The sequence below is a fragment of the Salmo salar genome, chromosome 26 (genome assembly GCF_965601325.2).
Source record: "Salmo salar chromosome 26, fSalSal1, whole genome shotgun sequence".
Classification (NCBI taxonomy): domain Eukaryota; kingdom Metazoa; phylum Chordata; class Actinopteri; order Salmoniformes; family Salmonidae; genus Salmo; species Salmo salar.
This window is the reverse complement of record NC_138316.1, coordinates 23,963,028-23,986,191: the sequence shown is the minus strand read 5'-3', so window position 1 is coordinate 23,986,191 and position 23,164 is coordinate 23,963,028. Positions and strand designations below refer to the sequence as shown.

Here is a 23,164-nt window from a genome sequence, read left to right as displayed (position 1 = left end):
TGCAAACCGTAGTCTGGCTTTTTTATTGCGGTTTTGGAGCAGTGGCTTCTTCCTTGCTGAGTGGCCTTTCACGTTATGTCGATATAGGACTCTTTTTACTGTGGATATAGATACTTTTGTACCTGTTTCCTCCAGCAGCTTCACAAGGTCCTTTGTTGTTGATTTGCACTTTTCGCACCAAAGTACGTTCATCTCTAGGAGACAGAACGCGTCTCCTTTCTGAGCAGTATGACGGCTATGTGGTCCCATGGTGTTTATGCTTGCGTACTATTGTTTGTATTGATGAATGTTGTACCTTCAGGCATTTAGAAATTGCTCCCAAGGATGAACCAGACTTGTGGAGGTCTAAAAAATTTTTCTGAGGTCTTGGTTGATTTCTTTTGATTTTCCCATGATGTCAAGCAAAGAGGCACTAAGTTTGAAGGTAGGCCTTGAAAACCATCCACAGGTACACCTCCAATTGACTCAAATTATGTCAATTAGCCTATCAGAAGCTTCTAAAGCAATTATATAATTTTCTGGAATTTCCCACGCTGTTTAAAGGCACAGTCAACTTAGCGTATGTAAACTTCTGACCCACTGGAATTGTGATACAGTGAATTATAAGTGAAATAATCTGTCTGTTAACAATTGTTTGACTAATTACTTGTGTCATGCACAAAGTAGATGACCTACCCGACTTTCCAAAATGATAGTTTGTTAACAAGAAATTTGTGGAGTGGTTGAAAAACAAGTTTTAATGACTCCAACCTAAGTGTATGTAAACTTCTGACTTCAACTGTACCCAAGGAAGAGCATCTTAAAGTGGAAAAAACAGAAATGACTGCTAGCCAGCTCACTGAGCTGACAGTTGGGGAGAAAGTAGAGGAGTTAGCTGGTGTGTGGAGCGAATGGATCTCCACTTTTTCAAAGAGGATTTCTCTTATGATGACTTTGTTCTGTCTTACTATAGTTCTGGTGCTGGTGAAAATAATGTTTCTTCAACCTGGAGTATAGTATCAGATCATTGTTACACCACTGAGCCTAATGAGAGACTCGGATGTATTATTCTGACAATATGAAGTTAATATACACTGCTCAAAAAATAAAGGGAACACTTCAACAACACAATGTAACTCCAAGTCAATCACACTTCTGTGAAATCAAACTGTCCACTTAGGAAGCAACACTGATTGACAATAAATTTCACATGCTGTTGTGCAAATGGAATAGACAACAGGTGGAAATTATAGGCAATTAGCAAGACACCCCCAATAAAGGAGTGGTTCTGCAGGTGGGGACCACAGACCACTTCTCAGTTCCTATGCTTCCTGGCTGATGTTTTGGTCACTTTTGAATGCTGGCGGTGCTTTCACTCTAGTGGTAGCATGAGACGGAGTCTACAACTCACACAAGTGGCTCAGATAGTGCAGCTCATCCAGGATGGCACATCAATGCGAGCTGTGGCAAGAAGGTTTGCTGTGTCTGTCAGCGTAGTGTCCAGAGCATGGAGGCACTACCAGGAGACAGGCCAGTACATCAGGAGACGTGGAGGAGGCCGTAGGAGGGCAACAACCCAGCAGCAGGACCGCTACCTCCGCCTTTGTGCAAGGAGGAGCAGGAGAAGCACTGCCAGAGCCCTGTAAAATGACCTCCAGCAGGCCACAAATGTGCATGTGTCTGCTCAAACGGTCAGAAACAGACTCCATGAGGGTGGTATGAGGGCTTGACTTCCACAGGTGGGGTTTGTGCTTACAGCCCAACACCGTGCAGGACGTTTGGCATTTGCCAGAGAGCACCAAGATTGGCAAATTCGCCACTGGCGCCCTGTGCTCTTCACAGATGAAAGCAGGTTCACACTGAGCACATGTGGCAGACGTGACAGAGTCTGGAGACGCCGTGGAGAACGTTCTGCTGCCTGCAACATCCTCCAGCATGACCGGTTTGGCGGTGGGTCAGTCATGGTGTGGGGTGGCATTTCTTTGGGGGGCCAGACCCCTTGTGAGACCATATGCTGGTGCGGTTGGCCCTGGGTTCCTCCTAATGCAAGACAATGCTAGACCTCATGTGGCTGGAGTGTGTCAGCAGTTCCTGCAAGAGGAAGGAATTGATGCTATGGACTGGCCCGCCCGTTCCCCAGACCTGAATCCAATTGAGCACATCTGGGACATCATGTCTCACTCCATCCACCAACGCCACGTTGCACCACAGACTGTCCAGGAGTTGGCGGTTGCTTTAGTCCAGGTCTGGGAGGTGATCCCTCAGGAGACCATCCACCACCTCATCAGGAGCATGCCCAGGCATTGTAGGGAGGTCATACAGGCACGTGGAGGCCACACACACTACTCAGCCTCATTTTGACTTGTTTTAAGGACATTACATCAAAGTTGGATCAGCCTGTAGTGTGGTTTTCCACTTTAATGTGGAGTGTGACTCCAAATCCAGACCTCCATGGGTTGATAAATTGGATTTCCATTGATTATTTTTGTGTGATTTTGTTGTCAGCACATTCACCTATGTAAAGAAATGTAAAGAAAAAAGTATTTAATAAGACTATTTCTTTCATTCAGATCTAGGATGTGTTGTTGAGCAGTATATTTGGGCAGATATTTAAATACCTAGTCTTGGAATCCCACAAAGGAAAATTGGAGTCATTAATCCATACAGTGCAAAGCATGTTATTAAATTGAGTCTAATTTCAGTTAGCCTACACATCATTATGTTTCTCCTCAGATTTTTCCTGCACATATGTGACTGGTTACAAGATCCTATGCATTTGATGCTAGTTCCTACTTCAAAAGGGAGCCGTTTGAAAATAATTGCATATAGGGAGAAATACAGGATTCTTCCAGGCTATCCATGATTGGCTGAGATAGTGGAGGGGCTGGAAATGCCGAGAGATGAGTCCTTATTGGTGTGTCATGTCACAGGCTTCTGTGTAACAATGATTGGGGGCTCCCCTGGTCAGTACGCTACAGCTTTGGACAACTGCAACGGTGTTGCTAAAGCTCTCAATAATATTGCTGCTCTGAATTTAACTGGTGCCATCAAGAAAGCTCAGTAGCAGAAAGTTGTGAGAGACTACTTTCTAGATGACAATGCCATGCTGACTCCCAGGTGTTTACATTTGAATTCTTAAAGAGATGGGTGGGGCTAAGGCTTAAGAGGGTGTGAACGATGCTGAATACCCATAAACAAAGAAGAGCTCACAAGCAAATGTTAAATCACATCAACAACTTTGAAGTGCTTTTTCTCAAAAGTGGGTAAACAAGTACATAAACTTTCATAGCAGCATTCCTTTCCAATTCCTTTCACCAGTTGCAGTGTATGATACACCATTTTGAAGATCTAAGTCTTTTATTTATTTATTTTATTTTATTTCACCTTTATTTAACCAGGTAGGCCAGTTGAGAACAAGTTCTCATTTACAACTGCAACCTGGCCAAGATAAAGCAAAGCAGTGCGACAAAAACAACAACACAGAGTTACACATAAACAAACGCACAGTCAATAACACAATACAAAAAGCTATGTACAGTGTGTGCAAATGTAGAAGATTAGGGAGGCGAGGCAATAAATAGGCCATAGAGGCAAAATAACTACAATTTAGCATTAACACTGGAATGATAGATGTGCAGATGATGATGTGCAAGTAGAGATACTGGAGTGCAAAAGAGAAAGATGGTAAGTAATAATATGGGGATGAGGTAGTTGGGTGTTGTAACGGCCGTCGTTGAAGAGAGAAGGGGACCAAGGCACAGCGGGTACGTGAATACTCATACTTTAATTTATTTAATTAAAGTGAACACAAAAACAATAAACAAAGAACGACAGACCGACAGTTTCACAGGCTAACAATAACAGCAGTGCAAAATACAACTACCCACAATCAACCAGGTGAAAACAAGCTCCCTATATATGACTCTCAATCAGGATCAACGATGTACAGCTGTTCCTGATCGAGAGCCACACAGACCAAAAAATAAATATACAAACTAGAAAAACCTAGAATACCAAAACAAGAACATACACCAAAACCCCGGAACACATAAATAAAACACCCCTCTACATACACATAACCCCCGAACCACATAAAACAAATAACCCCTGCCGCGTCCTGACCAAACTACAATAACAAATAACCCCTATTACTGGTCAGGACGTGACAGGTGTGCTATTTACAGATTGGCTGTGTACAGGTACAGTGATCGGTAGGTAAGCTGCTCTGACAGCTGATGCTTAAAGTTAGAGAGGGAGATATACATTTCCAGCTTCAGTGAAGTCTGTACTGTTATAAACTGTATAAAAGAACAGTTTTTGTCAAGAATTACAATAAGCCTAGGATCGTGTTGCCAGTCACATATAGTAGACTATCTATTTTAATGTGCAAGGTAATGATGGAGTATATGATCCTGGTTTCCAGGGCAGTGCACAGAGGCATGCGGGGGCAGGTGCTCAAACTGAAAAAAGGCACCCCTCCCCCCAACATAAAACAAAACATGTACAGCAACAAACTTCCACACTCACAGTGGCAGAAAGGCAGGGGAGGTGACTTTTTTCAAGATTCTTAAGTTTATGAGAAATTATCTAGTTTGGTGGGCAATTCATTATATTTACAGTTACAATTTTTTTTATTTAACCTTTATTTAACTAGGCAAGTCAGTTAAGAACAAATTCTTCTTTACAATGACGGCCTACCCCGGCCAAACCCTAACCAGGATGACGCTGGGACAATTGTGCGCTGCCCTATGGGACTCCCAATCACAACCAGTTTTGATACAGCCAGGAATCCAACCAGAGTCTGTAGTGACACCTTTAGCACTGAGATGCAGTGCCTTAGACCGCTGCTCCACTTGGGAGAAGAGACAAAAAATAAATAGGAAAAGAGACAAAAAATAAAACAAGAAGTAATTTGTAAAAGAAAAAAAACACCACCAAAATGGGCAGGTGCTCCAGCACCACTAGGGTTCTACCTGAACACGTGCATGCTAGTAACTCATCTCTCAGTAGTGAAGCATTGTCTCCGTCAGGAAGATAACTCATAATCTCTTTCTCTGCATTGTTCCATCCAGTGGACCCTGGTGAAGGACACAGAGACATTTCCATTAGTATTAGCATTAAGCCCTAATCTTTCCAATTCACCCCATCTCAGCTCCTTTCCAACAGGTCCTAACCTCATTCAGCAGAGCTAAATGGGCCCATGGTGATGATGACTGAGGTCGTCAGTAATGAGTGCTCATCACAGTGCCACACAAATTAGACAACTGACAGCTCTGTGTGTGTTTGTGTGATGGAAAGTTCAGTGTGTGTCTGTAAAAATACACTACCATTCAAAAGCAGCCAACAAGTGCTAAGCATATGTGGGAACTCCTTCAAGACTGTTGGAAAAGCATTCCAGGTGAAGCTGGTTGAGAGAAGGCCAAGAGTGTGCAAAGCTGTCATCAAGGCAAAGGGTGGCTACTTTGAAGAATCTCAAATATAAAACATATTTTGATTTGTTTAACACTTTTTTGGTTACTACATGATTCCATATGTGTTATTTCATAGTTTGTATGTCTTCACTATTATTCTACAATGTAGAAAATAGTAAAAATAAAGAAAAACCCAAGAATGAGTAGTTGTGTCCAAACTTCTGAATGGTACTGTATGTTTGTCACTCTTAGGACTGGCACAACTACAAGTACTGTATAACCTTGTAACCGACTGTTATGGATGAAGACCATGAAAATAAAATAGCTGTCTTAAGAAAAAATAAAATGGGACGGGACAGCCGGGCATTTGTGCGGTCGAGTCAATTTCTGCTGTACATTTTTATTTATTTTTTATTTCACCTTTATTTAACCAGGTAGGCCAGTTGAGAACAAGCTCTCATTTACAACTGCGTCCTGGGAAAGATAAAGCAGAGCAGTGTGACAAAAACAACAACACAGCATTACACATGGGATAAACAAACGTACAGTCAATAACACAATAGAAAAATCTATACACAGTGTGTGCAAATGTAGAAAGGCAATAAATAGGCCATAGTGGTGAAATAATGACAATTTAGCATTAACACTGGAGTGATAGATGTGCAGATGATGATGTGCAAGTAGAGATACTGGGGTGCAAAAGGAGGTGTTGGCTTTGGGGATGGCGAGAGAAATATACCTGCTGGAGCGTGTGCTATGGGTGGGTGTTGCTATGGTGACCAGTGAGCTGAGATAAGGCGGGGCTTTACCTAGCAAAGACTTATAGATGACCTGGAGCCAGTGGGTTTGGACTTTACAATGTGAAGAAATATTGTTGCTCCTTGCTGAAACAAGCAAGGTGTTGTAGCAAACAAGTATTTGGTTGCTTAGGCAATGCCCCCCTTCCTGCAGCAGCACATACAGTCGAGGAGAGGAGAAAATGTACATTTAAAAAAAAAGTTTATTTCTCTCTCTACTTTTTTCTGTAGACTGCTGTCTCCTGCATTTTTTTACATGACAGCCTCCAACCTCTTCTTCCCATTAAGTCTTCTAAGAATAGAGATGTTTAATCATCTCCTCACAGCAATCCTTTTCAAAGCGGTGTAAGATCAGACAGACCTGTCTTGTTGTGGACAATCGCAGGTAGGCCCTGTCTTCAGTGATTGCATTGATTGACCAGCACCTTTCTCAGTGTGTAAGTGTGTGAGCTACAGTAGCTGTGATGATCCTGTCTGTTTTTCATGTCGTATGGAACTGGCATTTATCAGAGCTCTGCCCTCCCATTGATTATAAAATACGATTCATATTATTCCAGAGAGGTCAATGCTGAATCAATGACGCATAGCTGATGAAGAGAACACCCTCACACACACTGGCATATGACATTTGTCACAGATGATTTAACACCCACTCAGAGCATTCCTGTACACACAGGTTTGCGATAAAGTCACAAAGCAAGGACAGCATGCAAATGTTGACAGCATGCATAATAATAATTCATGAGCTGGTTATTCTGTCCTCTGTGTTGGGGTTCAGGTGATTCTGTACATTTAATAGTGATACAAGTCTTTGTAGTTTGTCTGAACAGCGACCATTTTGACTTTCATGAGTTTGGAACACAGGTGACCTGACTCTAGGTGACTCATTATTCCTTCAGGATGACTGTGTTAGAGCCCTGTGCGCTGTTGCCTGGAGAATAATAGGGATAACTAATGAACTGTCCTTCCCTTCAACCCATATCAATGGAACTCAAAGGCACCCCTGGTGGTGGTCAATCCTACTCTGGCCCTGGCTGTCGACTTTTGTTCCAGCCAATGTGGCTGGTTGGATAGTGTAAGTCAGGGCTGGCCAGCCCTACTCCTGCGAACATACATAGAGGGTGTGCAGACTTTTTTCCCAGCACTGATTCAACCAATGCCCTGCTGATTGGTAGAACCCTGTGTTAGTGCTGGGCTACATTCAAATAAAGATTTTTTATTGAGGCCCTGGGGTTTTGGATGTAATGGTTGGGCTTCAGAGTGTACTCAGTGGTAATTATCTGAATGCAGGCCCTCTGCTGCCTTGTTAACATCAGCCGTCCTCTCCTGTCCCCTCTCCTACTCTGCTCTCTCTCTTCACTGCTCTACTCTCCTCTCCCCTCTCCTCATCTGCTCTCTCTCTCTCTCGTCACTGCTCTACTCACCTCTTCCCTCCACTGCTATCTTCTTGTCTCACATAATTGGTTGTCTAACATATTGACCACGTGTGTGCGTGTGTCTGACTGTCTCACTGTGGTTTAATTGGATGCTCTGTGACACAACTGAACCCTACCTCCATCCCCTCACCTCCTCTTCCTCCTCTCTCTCACCTCCCTCCTCTCCTCAGCTCTGCCTCCTCCACCTCCACCTCACCTGTCTGTTAATCAGGCAATTGGTTCTCTCTCTCTCTGGGTGATGACAGTGAAATTCCGCTGTACCCACCATCTCTGATGAGCTCTACTGTAACCATGAATACTAATGTTCGACTAAATAATAATATGAATACATTCTTATAAAAAACAGTTCTACCTGGAACCAAAAAAGGGTTCTAACTGGAATCCCAAAATATTATTTTTCTAAGAGTGTACAGTGGGACACAATGAGGGTGGTAGTAGGCTTGGCAGAGAAATACAAGTATATAGTGGAGGGCAGACTCAGTGTAGGTAGTAATTAATAAATGGTTACTCATATTGAGTCTTTGATAAGTTAAATTAAACTTTAAAATATCTTTGCCACTTTGATCCAGCCATTATTTAGGAAGATTACCTAAATAATGTGCCAGTGAGGGGTTGTCTGGTAACATGGGTCATTAGCTCTGAGTGTATCTATATTTGGGAAGGACAAAAATATCAGTCTCAAGCCTATGGCATTTAATTTGACAGCAGGCACATGATTGAGAGCAGTGGTATTTGGATGTATGTGTGTGTGCATGTGTGTGTGTGCGTTTGTGTGCGGGAGTGTGAGTGTGCATGTATGTGCCACATGTGCTTCGGTGCATGTTTATGTTTGCATACACATAGCAGGATGGAGGGCTTAATTTCAGAGGGGAGTGACCTACATCTCGGCTGTCAGTGAGAGAGAGGCAGCTTTGACAGGTTGACACAGAGATGGTGATGGCACCCATTAATCACTAGAGCCTGTCTAGGGCTGGACCGGGCCTCCCACTAAGTCTGGAGCCCCAGCTACAACAGGGAACAGCCCTACCCAAGACCAAGACCAAGAAATCATACATCCCTCATGACTAAGACCAGGAGGTTTCCTGACCATGTAACCTGACCAGGAAAAACTCTAGGCCTAGTTATATCCTGTAAGTTATACATTTATAGTTTTTCTCTTTATATTTTATTTTCACAATGATATTACAATTGGATTGCAATAGTCTTGTTTGTGTTGAGCTGCCTGTGGTTAGCGATCCTTAGCCTGAGGACACATGAAGCTCTCTGGAACAGTTCAAAACCTAAACCAAACCACATGATATCTGTCTAAGATGCTCTGTCAAGCTAAGGACCCTGGGAGTAAACACCTCCATCTGCAACTGGATCCTGGACTTCCTGACTGGCGCCCCCAGGTGGTAAGGGTAGGTAACAACACATCCGCCACTCTGATCCTCAACACGGGGGCCCCTCTGGGGTGCGTGCTCAGTCCCCTCCTGTACTCCCTGTTAACTCATGACTGCATGGTCAGGCACGACTCCAAGACCATCATTAAGTTTGCCGATGACACAACAGTGGTAGGCCTGATCACCGACAAGGATGAGACAGCCTATAGGGAGGAGGTCAGAGACATGGTCGTGTGGTGCCAGGACAACAACCTCTCCCTCAACATGATCAAGACAAAGGAGATGATTGTGGACTACAAGAAAAGGAGCACGCCCCCATTCTCATCAACGGGGCTGTAGTGGAACAGGTTGAGAGCTTCAAGTTCCTTGGTGTCCACATCACCAACAAACTATCATGGTCCAAACACACTAAGACAGTTGTGAAGAGGGCACGACAAAGCCTATTCCCCCTCAGGAGACTGAAAAGGTTTGGCATGGGTCCTCAGATCCTCAAAAGGTTCTACAGCTGCACCATCGAGAGCTTCCTGACTGTTTGCATCACTGCCTGGTATGGCCTCCGACCGCAAAACACTACAGAGGGTAGTGTGTACAGCCCAGTACATCACTGGGGCCAAGCTTTCTGCCATCCAGGACCTCTATATCAGGCGGTTTCAGAGGAAGGCCCTAAAAATTGTCAAAGACTCCAGCCACCCTAGTCATAGACTGTTTTCTCTGCTACCCCACGGCAAGCGGTACCAGAGTGCCAAGTCTTGGTCCAAAAGGCTTCTTAACAGCTTCTACCCCCAAGCCATAAGACTCCTGAACAGCTAATCAAAGGGCTACCCAGAACCCTCTTTTACGCTGCTGCTACTCTCTGTTTATAATCTATGCATAGTCATTTCAACTCTACCTACATGTATATACTACCTCAATTACCTCAACTAACCAGTGCCCCCGCACATTGACTCTGTACCGGTACACCCCCTGTATATAGCCTCGCTTGTTATTTTACTGCTGCTGTTTAATTATTTGTTACTTTTATTTTCTATTTTCAATTTTTTCATTATCTATTTTTTACTTAACACTTATTTGTATTATTTTCTATCTTAATTAACTTCTTAAAGCATTGTTGGTTAAGGGCTTGTAACTAAGAATTTCACTGTAAGCTCTACACGTGTTGTATTTGGCGCATGTGACATAAAACATTTCATTTTATTTTATTTGAGAACAGTTCACAGACCCAGCCCAGTGAAATGGCTTTCTCTTGACTTTCATAAGCAAGCACATGGCCCCAAACACAACAATTTACTGCAAATGACAACCCGCTCACACAGTCTAGCTACAGTATATTATGTACACTTGGGTTAACCGCTCACCGTGTACTGTGACATGAATACACATATCGGAGGAGGTTGTTAGGGTCTTGAAGGTAAAACTGTTGTGGATGATGAGGGGGCTTGAACCAGAGACACTCCAGTTATAAGTAACGCATTACCTCCAAAGCTATCATGTAGCCAGTCAGAGTCTGGACCCAGTGAAAAAGGTCAGAGCACACTTATATTAGCACAGATCAGAAGAAACAAAGAAACCTGACAGGACTACTCTCTAGTGTCTATAACACTCTGTGTCCACCCAATATATTCTATCTTCCCTCTCTCTGAACCACTACTCAAGGGGAAAAGAGAAAGAACAAAAAACAGAGTGAGATGAAGGGTGAGACAGTATGAAACAACCCCGCTGAAGCGTTACTGAGAAAGAGGGAGGAGTGTGTCTCATAGAGCTGACAAGATCATTCATCTCTCCCTTCTTTCACAACCTGAGGCAATCAGATCCAAATCTCCTCACATAGCTGACAGAATCACATAGGCGAATCCTCACTGACCAGCTGTATCAGTGCTTGGCATGATGGGGAAGATATACATGGGGACGGAATGTTATTCTTTACAACATGCCAGTTGCACTGAAATATCACAATTATTGTAAGATAACAACACGCCTCAATTACTTTGGAAATGTAGCAGTTTCTCTGAAATGGAACAGTTATTGTAAGATAGCAACTTGCCTTGAATGACAAAATAACTCCTCATCCCTTTCATCATTAGCTAGACACAGTTGTATTGTACAGTTGTATTGTTCAATGTTATTTTCACAGCCTTTCGGATCTGTTGTAAGTTGCTGTTATGTTTGCCAGCTGCGCGTTAACTATGAATATGTGTAGACATAGTGTGTGTTACTACTGCACTCTGATACCACTGCACACCAAACATAGACGAAGTCGATGACAGTCATGGCTCCCGAAATAGGAGAGCAGTGATGTTGTTCAAATGACATTCCAGAAAACGTCAGAGAAACAGTGAAAGTACAGTTTTATTTGTAGGTTGGCCTATTTCGAGTACGTCAAACAACACATCGTTGGTTGGTGGATATAAAGTCTAAGATCTTTGATAGGCTGATGAAGATTTTGTGCCAGGATATAATCAGTGCCACCTATTGAGGTTAGCATAGGGCTAATGTGTGCCATATTATCTGATGGGACCAGCTGCAACTTACCGTTCTGTAATGTGCAAGTAAATCGACAATTTTAATTGGCTGATACGCATTTTGTGCCGGAGAACCTGTTTATATTTAAATGGTTCCTTGTGGTCGCAAGTTGCACCCTGTGTGTTTGCACTTATGTGATGAGCATTGCTATTGTGATTTTCTAACAGTGAAAAAAGTAATTTTCACAAATCCATCTTTCTTGGAGGAATAGCCTTGTGGTTGCCATTTAAAGACCATCCAAGGTGGTTGTGGGGAACGTGACCTGTTATTTGTGTTGTTGTAGATGAGTGGCCCCCATTAACTCCCATATGATGGTGGGTAGCGTGATGTGTCTGTCTGCCTGACAACCAATCAGAGGGAAGGATTCCTGATGGAGGTCGATAAGAGTGACTGACAGAAAGCTGGAGCAGAGATGGGGTAGGAGGGAGATTCAGGGTTACATCTGACCTCTGCTTATAGTTTGAGTACACAAATTGTTACTCGAACAGCGTCCTGTGGGATACATTTATTATGTTCATATTGATCTGTTACCCCGGATATTAAGTTTACCTGGGATTTTAAAGCAAAGTAATTCGAAATGCATTGCTTGTTGTGTGGCCTTAGTGGCATTTCTGCCCATTTCTATTCTCTGTCTTGGGACCAGCCCAGTTTGACAGGGATGATTGAAGACTGTAGAGGAAAACCGTAACAGAGACTGTGAAGTCATCTGGATGTATTCCTGTGTCTTCCTCTCACTGGTTTTCCTCATCAAGCAATGTGAACATGGGAGGCTGGTGGGAGGAGCTGTAGGAGGACAGGCTCATTGTAATGGTTGGAATGGAATATGGAACGGAGTCCAACCTGGTTTCATTATGTTTGATAGCATTCCATTCCAGCCAGTATAATAAGTCCGTCCTCTTATAGCCCCTCCCACCAGCCTCTTCTAAATGTGAAACATCCTGTATTTTATGCTTTGGCACATTCACTCTTCCTTATTCCCTCCTTCAGGTTCTCTACAATCCTTTGGGGGTTGTCTCAACCAAGTCTGGCCTTCTGTTGTTTGCCAATGGATAGTTTTACATTTTAGTCATTGAGCAGACACTTATCCAGAGCAATTTGGGTTAAGGGACAGATTTTTCACCTGGTCGGCTCAGGGATTTGAACCAGCAACCTTTCAGTTCCTGGCCCAATGCTCTTAAGCGCTAGGCTACCTGCCGCCCCGCACGCACATACATGCACGCGGACAGGAATGTGCACACACATGCACACAGACACACACAAACACGCACACTCACACACACACATACACACACACACTCATACACACACACGAACACACACACAAAACCAATATCCGCTTAGTTGAAGTATAACTGATTGTTAGTCCCGCGGGAGAGCAGCCCTGCTAGTCATAGAGGGGTGTTTGCTTATCTGCTGCAATATTGGCCATTTGTCAAAATCACGGCACAGCATAGGCTTCTATTGATGGTGAATGCAGAGTCATTGTTATAAATGAAACAGAGACAGCTTCCCTGTATAACTGACTGGGTGCTATTTTAGGTTTGTGCTCCTCTGCTCAGGGAAGATGCAGCACCAAGGAGGCAGCAGCATTGTCACATTGTAATGATTTAGAGCTATGAGCACACAATAAGAAGACGTCTCTGACAAACACAGGATCCAGTACATTTGTTGTTTGTCTCTAGTGTGAAGGGCCTATACAGTTCAATGGAAGTGCAGCTATATTCCACATCTGTGCTGAGGCCATGACCATAGAAGTAATCCTTTTATATGTAAGACTGTAGGACTTACTTAGCTTCTCCTAGGCAGAGTAGTAGCTACTGTAAGTAGATTATGTTACCTGAAACCATGGCTATTTCTTTGATCATTAGCATTAGCAGTGTATTGTCTGTACTAGGCTGTACTTTAGCTGGGCTGTGTAAAGCCAGTGAGATTTGGGGCTGTGAGGCGACGTGATGACCAGAGACTCTCAGTAGAGCACAGTTGTCACCTTCTCCTACATCCGCTGTTGCCTCCTACACCTACTGTTACCCCCTTCCCACCCATGCCCTCTTAAAATGCAATTTCCTGCTGGCGAAGGCCCTACGGGGGGTCCCCGGGTGCCTGGGACACGGATCTAACCCTTCTCATCCTGCTTGCACCCCTGAGCAACCCGATAGGAAGACAATTAGGGAGAGGCGTGTAAATGTCACAGGACGCAGGGACCTCATCATGGAACACCGCAGGGGGTTATGGGAGAAAACAAACGCCCCCCCCTCGGGCAAGGTAGACGGCAGAGAGAGACCTGCAGAACGCACTGCTATTAACAGTCTGAGGGGCATTCTGTTTGTGTTCACTAATCTAGTTTGGGAAGGAGAAAGTAACTGTAAAAAAAATGTTTCCGAGTTTTTTGATGGAGTGCAAGGCTGCATACGCATCAAGATGCCTTAGGAATGCCTAGTGGTATTCATTAGTGGGACTACAGTACTATATACAGTGGTTCCTCCTTTAAATGTTGCGAGCTTAGACCGCGGGACTTAGAGGTAATTTGTGGTTTAGTACGGTACCCTGCGTCACCACTTCATTGCTTCAGACCAGCGCAAGGGGGAGTTAGAGCACTGATTATGCTTTTGGGTCCTACTGTGTCTCCAACTGACAATGAATGGGCGACATAAACCTAAATAGAAAGTGATAATTGTGCACGACTTCAGTATTACTTACTAAAACTATTGTTACACTAAGGTTTTTTTTATTTTATTTTGTTAGGATTATTTTGCTCTTACTGTAGTACTGTGTGCCACTCCCGACTGGTCATGTTGTACAGCACCTGAGTGGCGCAGCGGTCTAAGACACTGTGTTGCTACAGATGCTGGTTCAATACCTGAGGTGGCCTTGACTGGGAAACCCATGAGATGACTGTAGGTTTTTGTTAAGTCTCCCTCGAAAAACAGAAATAAATCATTCTAAATAACAAACTGGCTTTATTTACAAATTAGTAATAATGTCAAGCCCCATGTTCAAGAATGGCCTTTTTCTCGCTCATTTTACATTATTTGAAAATGAAATAATCTCCAAAATATTGTTATTTTTTAAACAAAGCGATTATTATTATTATTATTATTAATTTAGAATTATATAAAATCCTGTTGGATATTCTCACATATATATATATATATATATATATATATATATATATATATATATATATATATATATATATATATATATATATATATATATATATATATTATTAACCCTGTTATTAGCAGTACAATATCATGGCTCCCAAGAGGCGCACAATGGGACTGCCTTGCAGTTCTCCAGCTGTATCTACTGAAAGAGTGCAAGGTTCAAGGCACGAGGGCAGGGGGCACGGGATGGGCCGCAGAGCCGCACACAGAAGTCCGACCTAGCCCATGGGGAAGGGAGGAGGAAGGGGGAGGGGGTGTACCCCCACCCCGCCACACTGGCAACACTTTAAGGGGCATTGCACTTATAATGGCGCTGACTAGGGAAACGTTCTCACAGTTCTGTTCTTAGTACCAGTCTGCAGGTTCACACTAAAATGATGTAACTAATAATGGCATCTTTATGCTTTCATTAATAAAAGAATTATAAAAATACTCTTTCAAAAGGCCGATGTTTAGTTAGTTGGATAGTTGGATCCATAACGAATTACTATGGGAATAAATATCACTGAATTACAGAAATATCCTCCAATCCTCCAATCCTCTATATGTAATTATTGGCGGAGAGTCACGTCATATTTTTCAATTTACTGTAGGCCTACCATAGGCGACATGAGTCTCACTAGTGTTGAGTAATGTGCTGTTAAAAGTTTATTTATATAAAGAGTATATTGAAGTTAAATGCAATCGCCTACAACTATTTTAGCACCGTTTTGCGCTGCTCTGAGACAAGCATGGAGACTGGTCTTGATAAATCAAAGAGATTTTTATTTTCACTGAATCTCCGTTTAGGTATTTGACTAGAATTAGAAAATGAGGGTGTAGAAATGTTATACTCTTACTGTATCCTTCATTTAACTAGGCAAGTCAGTTAAGAAAATATTCGTACTTACAAGGACAGCCTACTTCTTCCTCCCTGTCGGGGAATTGAACCCCAGTGTCCCGCGTGCCCGCAGGACACTGCATTTTTTAGTTAAATATCCCAGAACAGTACTCCCGACCGTCCGTTGTACAGCTAATGGAAACCCAGAGGGTTTTTCGTTTTCTTTGGAATAGAAACACCATAATATTAATCAAATTAATCCCAAACTCTAAAAGTAATTGGAAAGGTAGATACAAATTATTTGTGACGTGGTTACAATAAAGAATGTAAACAAGATGTAAACAATATGCTGTGTTTTTATTTACAGTCGTGATGGACAGCTGGTGGCATTTTGAAAACAGGTTTTCAAACACTTGTAGCACGATTAGCAGGACAATAGACTCTTAATAGCCCGGCTACTGTAGGTGTGAACATCCCCCTACCTGCAATGTATTCGATGCTTAAGTACTCTGAAGTGTTACATTTCTAACTCAAAACAGCAGTACAGTAATTCTTCATCAACATCTTTATGCTTTAGTTAATAAAAGAATGATAAAAATACTCTTTCAAAATGCTGATGTTTATTTAGTTATGGATCCATAACGAATTACTATGGGAATAAATATCACTGAATGACAGAAATATTGGAACAAAGTTGTTTAATGAAGGTAAACAAATTGTTGCTTACTGAATACTCTTTCAAACACGTTGTACAGTACCATTATGGCTATTAGCAGGGCTATATTTTGTGTAAGTTCGGTAACGTTTTTATGAAACCTTTTATTGGGTTAATCAATTAAAATCTTGCATAGAAAGTTATTGCTCTCCCATTAAAATGTTCCAGTGGAATTCTCAGTGTGTAAGAGAAGATCACCAGGAGGAGATCTCACCAACTCTACGGAGTTATTTTCAGAACAGGGTGATAATTGAGCTGTTGCTTTTTACAGCCGAACACAAGTCTTCTCTCTCGGGTAGCATCAATGTTTATTATTGGAAATATGAGAGGGTGTTTTCCAGACCAGTGACTGGGAAGGGTTTCAGATAAATCTATCCTGACATCTTTGCTACTACACCGTTACCTGTGAGTGAATGTTTTTATTTTTTATTTCACCTTTATGAGTTAGTGATGATACTTATGAGGACATGTCAGTGATGAGTTCTCCTATAAATTAACAGCATATTAGTTATAAAGAGAGTGAGGGAATTTGCCATTGTTAATCTCATAAGAAAAAGCTCTTCCTACCCGTCACTGAAACTAACTAGAGAGTTGCCATGATGGGGTTTTTGGTCAACATGTTGGCTCAAGTCCTTGTAAAATCCCAAGGCAATGGTTTGAGCTTGTTGTGATAGCGTTCTATTCCATCCTTATTCTAATGATATTGAGGGTAAGAACGATAAGTATCTTGTCCTTGACCAATCCTGACCGTATGTTGATTATTTTGAGATTATTTATTTAGTGGTTGATATAGTGGTGTTGTGTTTCCACCCTGCAGGATACAGTGGTTGATATTGTTGTATTGTGTTTCCACCCTGCAGGATACAGCGGTTGATAGTGTTGTACTGTGTTTCCACCCTGTAGGATACAGTGGTTGATATTGTTATGTTGTGTGCTTCCACCCTGCAGGATACAGTGGTTGATAGTGTTGTACTGTGCTTCCACCCTGCAGGATACAGTGGTTGATAGTGTCGTGTTTCCACCCTGGACACAGTGGTTGATATTGTGGTGTTGTGTTGTGTTTCCACCCTGCAGGATAATGTGGTTGATATTGTGGTGTTGTGTTGTGTTTCCACCCTGCAGGATAATGTGGTTGATAGTGTTGTACTGTGCTTCCATCCTGCAGGATACAGTGGTTGATAGTGTCGTGTTTCCACCCTGGACACAGTGGTTGATATTGTGGTGTTGTGTTGTGTTTCCACCCTGCAGGATAATGTGGTTGATATTGTGGTGTTGTATTGAGTTTTCCACCCTGCAGGATAATGTGGTTGATATTGTGGTGTTGTGTTGTGTTTCCACCCTGCAGGATAATGTGGTTGATATTGTGGTGTTGTATTGTGTTTCCACCCTGCAGGATAATGTGGTTGATATTGTGGTGTTGTATTGTGTTTCCACCCTGTAGGATAATGTGGCTGATATTGTGGTGTTGTATTGTGTTTCCACCCTGCAGGATAATGTGATTGATATTGTGGTGTTGCATTGTGTTTCCACCCTGCAGGATAATGTGGACCTGGGAGATCTGATGTTCTCTCTGTGCTACCTGCCCACTGCTGGCAGACTGACCATCACCATGATCAAGGCCAGGAACCTTAAGGCCATGGACATCACTGGGGCATCAGGTAGAAGTCAACACTACCTCACACCATAACAACACTACCACAAAAGCACATAATATCTCACTGTGTATTTCTATTCAGCACTTTAACACTGTGTTTCTATTCAATACTACCTAACATCAACATATGCTGTATATAACAAAAATAGCACAGCGGACTCTTTCTCAGTCTCTATGTCTCGGTCTCGGTCGGTCTCAGTCGGTCTCAGTCTCTTCCTCTCTCTCTCTCTCTCCTCCTCTCCTCTCTCTCTCTCTCTCTCTCTCTCTCCTCTCTCTCTCCTCTCTCTCTCTCTCTCTCTCTCTCTCTCTCTCTCTCTCTCTCTCTCTCTCTCTCTCTCTCTCTCTCTCTAGACCCGTATGTGAAGGTCTCTCTAATGTGTGACGGTCGGAGATTAAAGAAGAGGAAGACCTCCACTAAGAGGAACACTCTGAACCCTGTCTACAATGAAGCCATAGTCTTTGATGTCCCCCCAGAGAACATTGACCAGATCGGCCTTATGATCGCCGTCATGGACTATGACCGGTGAGTAAATGGGCGTTAACTCAGAGATCCAGTTGTTGTTAACTCAGTGACTCAGTAGCTTTTAACTCAGTAGCTTTTAACTCAGTGACTCCATAGCTTTTAACTCAGTGATTCAGTAGCTTTTAACTCAGTAGCTTTTAACTCAGTGACTCAGTAGCTTTTAACTCAGTAGCTTTTAACTCAGTGACTCAGTAGTTTTTAAATTGTGGTTCTTATGCAGTATATATCTTTGTGCTACTTGTCAGTCTATCAGGCTTCTTATAGCCCTTTGAGAGAGTAGATACCTCCAGTCAAGACAATACTTATTCAGAATTGATGCAAGACCTATAGAGGGTTAAAAAGCTTTCAATGCCGATGGGAGTGAAATAGAGAAGGTTACGTTACTCCAGGGCCTCCTATCTTGTGGGTAGCAGTCCAACATCTTCTCGTCTTTATCTTCCTTCTATTCTTTCTCTTATCAATTCTCATTTTAGTACCGCTATGTTTTTCCACCATGACAAATGTATCATCATTACTGTGAAGGCAGACATATTCACACGATCACCTAGCTTTGCAACACCCACCCGTAGCACGCGCTACAGCAGGTATATTTCACTGGTCATCCCCAAATCCAACACCTGCTTTGGCCGCCTTTCCTTCCAGTTCTCTGCTGCCAATGACTGGAACGAATTGCAAAAATCACTGAAGCTGGAGACTTATTTCTCCCTCTCTAACTATAACCATCAGCTGTCAGAGCAGCTTACCAATCACTGTACCTGCACACAGCCAATCTGTAAAAAGCACACCCAACTACCTCATCCCCATATTGTTATTTATCTTTTTGTTCTTTTGCACCCCAGTATCTCTACTTGCACATCATCATCTGCACATCTATCACTCCAGTGTTAATGCTAAATTGTAGTTATTTCACCTCTATTTATTGCCTTACCTCCCTAATCTTGTACATTTGCACACACTATACATAGATTTTTCTATTGTGTTATTGACTGTACATTTGTTTATGTGTAATTCTGCTTTATCTTGGCCAGGTCGCAGTTGTAAATGAGAACTTGTTCTCAACTGGCCTACCTGGTTAAATAAAGGTGAAATAAAAAAAAATGTTAAAAAATCATGAGTGTTCTGTCACACCGTTATTGAAAAGATACTCTCATTCTGTCACATCATTTAGTTCTGTCACACCTTTCATACAGACGCAATATGAATGTTCTTTCCTGAGATTTCACATCCCATCATACATTTTGGTTGATGCCCTATTTTTCACTGAATTCACACATTTTCAATTAGTCATGTGATTCACTTTTAGATCCACACAGGGTTACTGTAATGTTACTTTAATGTTCTATCTAAAGTTAGGAATAAACTTGTAGGTTTATCTTACTACCCAAATAAATGTTAAGTTTAGTTAGAGACAGTACTCCTTCATCTCCCGTCCAAAGGCAGGAGTAATGAAGGCCTCTGTGTGTTTCCCTATCCAGTGTAGGCCATAATGAGGTCATCGGGGTGTGTAAAGTGGGCAACGATGCAGAGCACCTGGGCCGAGACCACTGGAGCGAAATGCTGTCGTACCCACGAAAACCCATCGCCCACTGGCACCCGCTCATAGAGGTAAAGCCAGTGTTCGTTTGTGTGTGTGTGTGTGTGTGCCCACATATGTGTATTTGTTTCCAAGTGCAACATTTTCAAGGTTTGTCTCAGCTGAAATAGGTTTGTATTGCATATTGTCAAAATGACTCAAATACCCGACATCTTGAAGTTGACTAGTTTGACCTATGTCTGGTGGTTTCAGATTTCAGACGGTAGAGTGTCGTTACCTGCCACAGAAACTCATTCATCAAAATTATCCTACTCTTTTCTAAGGCCTCATTCTTCTCAGTAATCAATACCCTAAGAGGCTCTCAACCTCTCTACCTCCCAGCGCAAAAAATCCTCCATTGTTAAAAACAACCACAGCTGAGAATTTCCAAGGCTTTCAGCGAGTAGAACTACCTTGATTTTTTGTTGTTGTTGTTGAGCCAAATCTACTAAGGAAAAATACAATTAAAATCAGACTTTCATGTGTACAGGTGGTCAATGGTAGTTACTTCCCAAGCATGGCAGCAAGAATACTGTTTCTTCTGAAGAAAAATCTAGGCCTTTCTACATTTCATGTATACATTGGATTGTATAAGATGTTGCTATGTACAAGTTAGCTGAACAACGGTATACATACAATAGCTGACATTAATTGGAAAGATATAATAACACATCTATTTTTATTATTATTATGGCGGATAAATTGAGTGAAGAGGAGTGTTGAGGAGTTGAAGGAGAGAGTTTGTGACCTGTGCACTCAGCCTTGCGTAATGGCTTTATTGTGTTGGCATCAAAGGAGACGGTCTTCCTTTAGAACACAGCTGAGTGAACCACCAAGGTTTAGAGAGGGAATGAGGGAGAGAAAGAGAGAATGAGACAGACAGATAGGGAGAGACATACTGCAGATAAAGTGAAAGAGACAGTACGAGAGCAAGAAAAGAGATAGACAGACAGACAGAGCAGGATTTGAGAAAAGGAACAATTAAGCGGACTATTGTGTTTGCTTCAGGGTTACTTACTTAGTTAGTTACATTATGTGACTATGCTTTGAAATCCTAATTTGAGCCCCCAGGAAAGCACATCTATTATTTAGCAGTCTGCCTCACCAGCCATTTGAATCAATGTTGTTCTGCCTTCACAAGACCCTCCCCCCAAAAATCACATATTCAAAACACGCCCGGGACGCAAAAGGACTTCAAACGTAACTATGTTTATTTGTGTTTGTTTGCTCAGTAACTCATCACTCTCTCCCTCACTCTCTTTCTGTAATGGCTTCTGTCTTTTTGCTTTTTAGCCAGCAAACAAAACAATTACTTGCAAGAAGAACTGACCCTTTCACTGGAAAATAGATCTGACCTCGATGAGATGAAAAGAGAGGAAGACGTTTTTCTGCTTGCTTAACTAACCGATTCTGAGCGGCTAGATTTCTGCAAGCGAAATAATCAATCAAGTGCTTTCATGTTGAAGTGCTGGGAGTTTGAGAGAATCTCTGCTTTCACTACGGGTGTTTTAGAGAGTAGTTCTGTTTGGCAGTCCTCTAAGGAGGATTCAGAGGCAATGAAGATTATTTCAAAAACAGATTTTAGTTTGGCACAGCTTGTTGCTTATCACCTACAATTAGTGAGAGAGTCTTGAATTTGTGAGCTCTTATTAATGTCTTTATGTCACAACTGCTACTATTAAGCTTTAACTAAAGTGCAGTGAACTTCACCTACTAACAGAACTCACAACTTAATCGGTTTATCAAAGTAGCAGATTTGGTCAATACCCTGACCCGAAATGATCTGTTATCTTCATCCCCTTTACAGAATGTCTCTAAGACTACTAATCTACATGTACACAGCTATCTTTATTGGAGGTTAATCTCTCTCATCTCTCTCTCTCTCTCCCACAGTACCAAGGCACCACAGGCGGGAGCCAGGCAGGGTCCTGTAATTCCCTGAAGACTCCTCCGTCTCCGTAAGCTTAACCGTCTGGTCCCTCCCAGAATATGACCACAAGGAGAAGAGCCAGGCGGCCCAGCCCAACCATAGGAGCACCATCCTGCTGAGTGGTCGACATACTGTTATACGTCACGACCGTGTGCGGTCGATCTTATGGTTGTCAGAGACCAATTATTGTCTGCTCTGTGTCTCTGGGACAGGACGTTTGCATGGGGAGTTGGATTGATTCAGTTGCATGTTGAGTGACCACATAATATGGTTGTTTTCTTTTTATTCAGTTCCAAAAAGAAAATTGATGACAAAAACAACCAGGAGGTTTTAACAGTTTGCTCTAAGCCTGAGTTTGAAGTAACCGTTTTTTACATTAGTCTTGCTCTACCTGTTTTTAATGGGGTGTGTCTGTATTGCACAGTGTACTTAAAAACAACCAGTCGAATTGACATACATATTTCATTTGGAAACGGTGCATGAGGTCATGGTTTTTGGTGGAATATCTTCTCCTCAGTTTCTTTCGGTTTCTGTTCTTGGAATAGAATGTTTTGTCGGATGATCACATGACATGTGCAGTGGCTATTCATTTCTTAGACTTAGTACCTGTACGTAAAAATGTCCTTTCAAATGTTATCAATAAATATTTATTAATAAAAACACAGCTGGATGGTCAATGTTAATATTCCTCACCTGTTGCTATGACAACCGCAGATTATCGTGAGGCGATAAAAGGCAAGTGTAAAACTAGATGGTAATGAAAACCAACATGCCTAATCTGATCATGTAAATTAATACAATTATTGTGTGTAATTGGGGGACGGTGATTCTATTAAGTTATTACAGTAAGCTAAATGTCCAAATAAAATAGGTAAAGGCACAAACTGAGTGACTGTGAAATACTGTAGAGAGAGGGGGAGAGACGACCAAGAACAGAGAGAAGGGGTATCAAGAGATAGTCATATGACATTTAAAAAAAAATAAACAGCGAAATGTGTGTGTGTGTGTGTGTGTGTGTGTGTGTGTGTGTGTGTGTGTGTGTGTGTGTGTGTGTGTGTGTGTGTGTGTGTGTGTGTGTGTGTGTGTGTGTGTGTGTGTGTGTGTGTGTCTAAGTGTTTTCTGAGAGATGGAGATGGGGTCTAGTCATTTGTTTTGTACCTTGTCGATGATCCGTTGTTTATTTTTGCATATTACAATTCCAATAAATGAGATTGCAGCCGAGTGGATAACCATGACAGGAAGAAACGCCTGTATTTG

At 42.2% G+C, this 23,164-nt stretch overlaps 1 protein-coding gene across 1 annotated transcript in view; it reads left to right on the top strand.

Annotated features, from left to right (window-relative positions):
- Window positions 1-22,569, top strand: part of LOC106587460 (synaptotagmin-9) — a 54,144-nt gene extending 31,575 nt beyond the window's left edge. Inside the window, exons 4-7 of the mRNA XM_082969536.1 lie at window positions 17,765-17,885; window positions 18,233-18,404; window positions 19,880-20,009; window positions 21,871-22,569. Of these exons, the coding sequence (XP_082825662.1) occupies window positions 17,765-17,885; window positions 18,233-18,404; window positions 19,880-20,009; window positions 21,871-21,939 (492 nt within the window). The 3' untranslated portion in view covers window positions 21,940-22,569. The remainder of the gene's footprint in view (window positions 1-17,764; window positions 17,886-18,232; window positions 18,405-19,879; window positions 20,010-21,870) is intronic.
- Window positions 22,570-23,164: the final 595 nt, after the last annotated feature.